At 39.9% G+C, this 7,713-nt stretch overlaps 1 protein-coding gene across 1 annotated transcript in view; it reads left to right on the top strand.

Annotated features, from left to right (window-relative positions):
- Positions 1 to 68: 68 nt before the first annotated feature.
- The window catches only part of SLC30A5 (solute carrier family 30 (zinc transporter), member 5), a gene marked incomplete at its 5' end in the record, with an annotated part of 20,212 nt that continues 12,567 nt past the window's right edge, over positions 69 to 7,713 (top strand). The window contains 5 exons of the mRNA XM_009703179.1: positions 69 to 191; positions 2,061 to 2,127; positions 3,427 to 3,512; positions 4,937 to 5,024; positions 6,832 to 6,919. Coding sequence (XP_009701481.1) covers positions 69 to 191; positions 2,061 to 2,127; positions 3,427 to 3,512; positions 4,937 to 5,024; positions 6,832 to 6,919 — 452 coding nt within the window. The remainder of the gene's footprint in view (positions 192 to 2,060; positions 2,128 to 3,426; positions 3,513 to 4,936; positions 5,025 to 6,831; positions 6,920 to 7,713) is intronic.

Below are 7,713 nucleotides of genomic sequence, written 5' to 3'. Positions count from 1 at the left end.
GAGGCCTGGGCCTGGACGGCGGCGGGGTGTGCGTGGTCGCCCATGCAAACTGCCCTCTTCTTTTGCAGGCTGACTCGGTACATCGTGCTGCTGTGCTTCACCAAGGTTTTGAAAGCTGTGGGGCTGTTTGAATCTTACGATCTTCTGAAAGCGGTGCACCTCGTGCAGTTTATCTTTATAGTGCAGCTGGGGTGAGTGTGCAGGGCTTGAAGCATTGTCCGACGCCATTACAGCACACCTTCTCTACGGTGGTGTCAGCGTCAAGCTTATACCCTACATTATGTTATTATAGTTTAATTGAGGAGAGGATGGTGTAGTAGTGGATCCAGGAAATGCTCTGTTCATAGAAGTGTTTTTCCTTCATGTGTCTTTTCACTGTAATATCAGAATCATAGAATATCTCAAGTTGGAAGGCACTCATGAGGATCATCAAGTCCAACTCCCTGCTCCTTGCAGGACTACCTAAAACTAAACTATATGACTAAGAGCGTCATCCAGATGCTCCTTGAACTGTGACAGCCTTGGTGCTGTGACCACTTCCCTGGGGAGCCTGTCCCAATGACCAACCAGCCTCTCAGTGAAGAACCTTTGCCTAATGCCCAGCCTGAACTTCCCCCGATGCAGCTTCATTCCATCTTCTATCACTGGCCACCAGAGAGAGGAGATCAGCAACTCCCCCTCTGCTACCCCACTTGAGGAAGTTGTAGGCTGTGATGAGGTCACCCCTCAGCCTTCTGTTGTCCAAGCTGAGCAAACCAAATGACCTCAGCTGCTCCTTCTAAGTCTTGCCCTTGAGGCCTTACACCATCGTGTTTGCCCACCTCTGCACATACTGGAACAGTTTGATGTCCTTCTTATACTGAGGTGTCCAAAACTGCAGACAGTACTCGAGGTCAGGCCACACCAGTGCAGAGTGGGACAGTCCCCTCACTCAACCAGCTGACTGTGCTGTGCTTGATACACCCCAGGACACAGTTGACCTTTTTGGCTGCCAGGGCACACTGTTCAGTCATACCCACTTGCCCTCAAATCAGACCCTCAGAACTCTTTCCACAGGGCTGCTCTCCAGCTTCATCCGGAAATTTGTACAAATAACCAGGATTACCTTGCCCCAGGTGTGGAATCCAGCACTTGCTCTTGTTAAATTTCATATGGTTGGTGATTTCCCAGCTCTCTAGTCTACCCACAACGCTCTGTAAGGCCTCTCTAACCTTGAGATACTTCATTGGTGTTGGTTCTTCAAAATTGATCATACTATGACAGTACTGATCATTGGAAATTCAGTCATGTCCACGTTTTCTTAAGAAGTGTGTAGAAGACACACTTTCTTCCTTACAATTTGAATTCCTGTAGTTCTTGTGAGCTTCAACTGCTTTTTTTCCCTGATTGAGAGCTGAAGTGTAGAAACTGATAGCAAATACATGGAAACAACCTTTGCAGACACAATTCTGCTTCATATTTACCTAATATGATGTGAAAGAGCATTTCTGTAATAAACTTGGCACAGTTGGAACATTTGGAACCTCATTTTTTCCTTTTATTTCAAATTTGTTTTACATTTCTGGGCTTCTTGCTTGCATGTTCCCAATTACCGTAGTCTTTTGCCCCATCTTGGTCCTGATTGAGGAAGATGCATGCAATTTCTTACCATTTCTAACAAGACTGTGTATTTGGCATTCCATATGTTAATAAGCCTTTGGGTGTATGTATCTTACTAATAGAAAACATAGTATTATTTCTCCACAAAACTGAGATCAGTTATTTTGATTTTTGTAAATTACAGGTCGACTTCTCATTAGCCATTCTCTGAAGAACTTGCATTTAAAGTTGGCCAGAACTGAAGTTCACTTGTCATCACCTTTGTACTGGTATCTGACACGTGTAATGCAGCAGGGAAAATAAAAACATTGAGTGTGGTCAGTGTGGCCTTTTAATGAAAAATGTAGAAGAAGCCGTTTTGTAGACTGAGTCTGATATGAGAGACCTAGTTAGTTAGAGCTGGTTTGAACAAAAAGCTGACTGCTAATACACTAATAGAGAAAACTTTCTCATTTCAACAGGTCTGCATTTTTTATGATTTTGTTTCAAAAACCATTTTCTTCTGGAAAAGTGGTAACCAAATGTCAGGTGAGTTGACACATATAATAGCGATTCATATCTTCGTAGATATTCTCAACAACATGGCTCTTGCCAAAAATGAAAGCAGAACAAAGGTTACTCCACTTGGAAAATGTGGTTGCAATTGTGTCTAGTGCACTGCGAAAAACAATCAGCATTTTTAGCTTTTGTCAGCTCCTTTTGAGAGTATTGTGAAAAGATTGGTCCTTTGCTTCATACGAGCATCTGTTTTGAGGATGGATTTTCAGAAAGAGTTTAGTCTACTTGGGTGACTTTGGCATTTTAGAAGGGCAATTTCTGGACTGCCCGAATGTGGAAGTGTGCTGGTTGTGTCCCCCACGCCGAAAGTGCGCTTTCTGTGTGGTGAGTTGCAACGAGGGACAAGTCTAACTGCTTTTCAGATGTTGAATTCCCAGTATCCCAAGACGTTAGAGTAGGGCCAGGTTGGAACCTGCTGTTTTGTAAGAAATAAATGTTCTTCACCTGCTCCCTCTTCATCTTGGGTTTATGTAATTCTGTGCACAAAAACTTGATCCATGCACAGTGTTACCAGTGTATGTGCTAAGTAGATAGAATCTGAAGGATAGCGTCAGAAGTGTTCCAGTGTCAACTGCTTTCATGATTAGACAAGTATGGAAGAATTTCAAAGTGTGAACAGGAATAAATTGTGTCTTTGATTTGTGTTCAGAAAAATCTATTCATGGTTTCACTTTTGCTAAAAATTTTTAAATTCTGGATTTTGAAGATGTGATGTTTGTCGTAAGCACTTTTCTTGTTTAATGTATTTCCAAAATTACTTACTTCAGAAGCTTGCATTTAAAGTTAATAATGTATTGAATAGCTGAATTATAACCTGCTTCCTGAAGAAAGAGTTTAACATGTGCATAAATATTCGTAGACTTAAGGTCTCAGTCTCTTTATCTTAGATGTTTTATCTAGTTCTATATATGTTTATCAGATATATACAATAGATTACAAAATAAACAGCGTCTCTGACAGGTAAATGAACTTGATTTTTTTTCAGCCTTTTTTTTCAGTCTTTTTGTTAAAGAGATCCCAGGCTATACTGTAGAATCTGGTACTGTAGTAGAAAAGAAATAAGTAATTCTGGTTCATATTACATCCAAACAAACCGTAGTTGCCTGGTGTAGTAGCTAAGAAGATAGTCACACTCTAAATCTTACAGAACTTGCACAGCATATGCTTTCCCCTCTATTTCTACAGCTACTGTGCTAAGAGAATGCTAATAATGGGGTGTTTATTTTGAAACTGTGGAGAAAATGATAATGAAATACCTTTCTTTTGTAGTGGATCAAAATTTTTAAGCATGCTGTTGTGGGATCTATCATTTCACTCTTATGGTTTTTTGGCCTTACTCTTTGTGGACCACTGAGGTAAATACATATTTACAGTAAAGAATGTTTTCTCTTTTTAAGCTAATTTTTTTTGATCTTTCCCTGTCTTGATCTTTATTTTGTTGTTTTCTGTCCGTCAGCCCATGATGCCAGCCTCTTGCTTTATTTTTTTAAATTTTAAATGAATCGTTACGCTTTTTCCTGTAAACTCCGTTATGCTTGGGAAAAACTACATATAATTTTCTGCAGAACTTGTAATTTTCTTCATTCATTCTTTGGCAAGATACCATTGAAATTCTTGATAGTGCTTAAACTATTGATGTGAGTGATACAAGATGATCACTGACTGTTGTACTGACTGTGGTTTTCATCGTTTCCCTAGTCTCATTAATGTAACCCAGATTGTTTATTTAACTGTTTGAGGTCCATGGCTTGACAGCTAGTGATAGCAGCTTGTATTCCTGTGCCAGGTGACTAGAATCAATTTCTTCATTTGTTGCAAGACAGTGCTTTATATGGTCTTAGACCTGTGCTGTGTTGGAACTGGGTAGCATTAGTGCATGTGCTCCAAGTAGAATCACTTGCGCTGTTTGTTAGCAATACTAACTGAATAACTATAAAAAAATGACATTAGACTTCCAGAAATGAAAGCTAACGTATTAGAAAGCATCTTTCATTAGACAGAGGAAGGTAAAGCCTTCAATGATATGTTTTATGAAGCTGAAGTTTTATTCTCTGCACAGGAGAAGACATACCTGAGAATAATAGGATTTCTTAATAGTGTAGCGCCTCTCTGGATGCTGGCAGTCTTCCCAAACAGAACCAGTAACATGGACTCTAGCAGACCCTATTGCTTTGCAGAGAAAGGCAGAAGTATTTGGTAAACTTGACAGCGATTATTACTTTCATGTTCTGCTCTGGAAAGCTGTCAGTATACATTGTTAGTCAGCCTTCGCTATGTGAAGGAGATGGTGTGCAAGTTAGAATTTCTTATCTTCAGCAATTAAGAGGTTCTGGGGTTGCATAAACTACTAGACTATCAACACCTCAATAAACAGGATGTAATACAAGAGAACAGGAGGACCTCTTTTTTCTGGGAGGCAGAAACTTTGGTTTAGGTGAGGTATTGTAATGGGAATAATTCCATCTTGAGCAAGTTAGTATCTTCTTGTGTTACTAGAAGAAAGTACAGTTTAAAGTAATCTATAAATGAATACTTTTAATCTGTTCCTTGAGTTAGGAAGTTCCTGTTTTGTCTTATGTGTAGCTGTCTGCAGCTTGATCTATTTCTGGTGAAGGCAAATAGATTTGCATTTATCCTTTTGAATTGTTTAAACTTGCTCTTGAAATCACAGGATAAATCTTTTACTGTGTCATTTAATTTTATCTGAAGTAGTATATATCAAGCTTGTGAGATGAACTCCTTGTAAGTGGACGTGTATGTTTATTTCACTTTTTTATAGGACATTGTTGCTGTTTGAGCACAGTGATGTGGTTGTGCTATCACTTCTTAGTGTCTTGTTCACAAACTCAGGCGGAGGACCAGCGAAGGTATTTAAAAAGTTATTTTACCAAATGTAAGAAAATACTCGGTATAAAAGTTCGGTATAAACTGCTATAAATTCAAGTACTTCTTTACCTGGAGCAAACAGTGTTTCAGACCTATGTTCATAGAAACTGTGCTTTTTTTAGTTTAACTAGTGGTGAAATTATAAGATGTACTACTTGAAATAATAAGTGTGGTATAAAGAGAGAAGACTGGATGAAGCTGTTGGAGATCCATGGCAGATACCTGAGAATTTTTTCTGTTTTAGGCAGAAAAGAACCTTCAGAATGATTTTTGCACTTCAGCATTCTTTGTAATGGGATTTTGGGTTCAAACTGACAGAGGAACATATGTGCATGTAGTGGTCCTGGCCTTTAGGCACTGAAGTCCAGCAATAGTATCCAGATCCTTGTCTAGCCTCTCCGGTATCTGTAGCTTTTCACATACTTTGTTTTTTCTGCCAAAAATTCTCTAAGTACTTTAACATCTGCATGAGCCTATATGTGCTGAATACTTGGGCCCAGTCTTTCACTTAATCAGAGATCTATACTTGAGACATCGTTTGTCTGAGTTCCATTACACACAGTTTCACAAGGTGTTCTGTAACTGAGCCTAATCAGTCCTCAGTTGGAGTGAGCTTATCCCAGCACCTAGCAGCCTTGGCCACTTTCACTTAAAAACAGTGATAGTGGAGGAAGATACCTTATGATGTCATATAGCTGAGGCTAGAGTATTTCTTGTGTAAGACAAAGTCTGGCTTTGGTGCCACTTCAGGCTGGGAGATTCGAAATCTCTGTCTCATAACTGCTGCTGGAGTCCTCTAATCACCTTTAGGCTGGCCTTAGAGTGAATAGCACAGTCATCTGCTCTGACACTGTATGCCTGCCCCCCTCAAATTGACATGATTAGGGCATCCAGCATGAAGCTCTTCATCTAGAAGACAAATTTTTTTCTCCAGCCAACCACCCAAAGGGTAGATGTAGAACCTCCGAGAGGTTCTTTGTCAATCTGTATCTTAGTGGGCCATGCTTGGCAGTTAAGCTGCATATCTAAGGCAGCAGAAACAAGGTACCGATAACCCTGTCCTCTGAATGTTTCAGCTTTATGAAGTAAACTGTGGCAGAGAAGTCAGCCGACTTTCCGAAACAAGAAAGTGATAGCTGTATTTGGCTTGAGAAGACTAATTGTACTAGTATTTTTTAGCTGTGGAGCTCAGTGTCTTGCCAAGATGGTGAATATCAAAATTGCAGTGTTTTAAGTTAGAGTGGTGAAAGCTCTGGGAGCTGGGATTCATAGCTACCTCTGTCCCTTCACCACAAAAGCACTGCAGACTTGTGCTTTCTCAGAGCCTTTGCACAACGCTCTAGCCTTTAGCTGCCATAAGACAAAATTCTACAGTTTGTCCACTCAGTCTTGTTTATAGCTCCTTGATGTAACAAAATATTAAATCATCAGGCTTAAGTAGCTGTGCATTCTGGCAGGTAGCAACACACCATTTAAAGAAAGAAGCAATCACACTTGAAGTTCATAAGATACAGGCTTCTAGCTTGTTACAGGAGTGATTTGCTCTGAGTTATCTGGTAAATCTGAAAACCAGAATAAATATAAAATTATATTGTCAAGGTTACTTCTTTAAAAAAATGGGTTTTTTCCTCATGTTTTTCTTACTGAACTGAAATACAGTTATATTGATCAGGAAGGTGGGAGGGAGAAGGCTGATTTAATGATTTTTTTTTTACATTAATCTGTTACAGCACACTATAAAAATATTAAGGGTGGTTTTTGGGTTGTTTTTGTGGTTTTTTTTTACAGACAAGAGGTGCTGCATTTTTCATCATAGCTGTCATCTGCTTACTGCTTTTTGATAATGATGACCTCATGGCTAAAATAGCAGAACATCGTATCCTTTCTTGCTATCTGTAAAAGCAAGTGTCTGTTATTACTGGAGCAGAGAGAATGTGAAGTTGAGCGCACTGAATTAAATATGCTTGCATTGTCTTGATAAGAATCTTACCTTTCAAGAATATTGTAGCTTAAGATTTTACTTTTGCATCTTAATACTGATGTTTACAGCCGAATGAATGGCATTGCTTACTTCAGTAACTTAGAACACAGCTATAGATTTTAAGTCGTAGTTAAAGGCTCCCTGCCCATTTGCACATATCAGACCACTTAGGATTGCTAGAAGCTTTTTTGATCAGCTGTCCTTTTTTTTTTTTTAGAAATTCTAGACATAATGGCTGTAGCCTCAGTGTGTGTAGGAAATGGTTGACAGGTTGCTCAGAGCCCTGTCCAGCCTGACCTTAAATGTTTCCAGGGAGGAGCCATCCACAACCTCTCTGGGCAACCTGTTCCAGTGTTTTACCACCCTCAAATTCCTAAAATATCTAAAAAATTTCTTCCTTGTATCTACTTGGAATCTACCCTTTTTTGATTTAAAACCATTACCCCTTGTCCTGTCACAACAGGTCATACTAAAAAGTCTGTCCCCATCTGTATTATACTGAAAGTACTGAAAGGCTGCAATAAGGTCTCCCTGGAGCCTTCTCTTCTCCAGCCGGAACAACCCCAGCTCTCTCATCCTGTCTTCACAGGAGAGGTGCTCCGGCCCCCGGATCACCTTCGTGGCCTCCTCTGGACTCACTCCAACAGGTCCATGTCCTTCTTGTGCTGAGGACCCCAGAGCTGAAGGCA

Source organism: Cariama cristata, unplaced genomic scaffold (genome assembly GCF_000690535.1).
Source record: "Cariama cristata isolate BGI_N322 unplaced genomic scaffold, ASM69053v1 scaffold9880, whole genome shotgun sequence".
In the NCBI taxonomy this organism is placed as follows: domain Eukaryota; kingdom Metazoa; phylum Chordata; class Aves; order Cariamiformes; family Cariamidae; genus Cariama; species Cariama cristata.
Note: the sequence above shows the minus strand (reverse complement) of the source record. Positions and strands in the feature narration are given on the sequence as shown.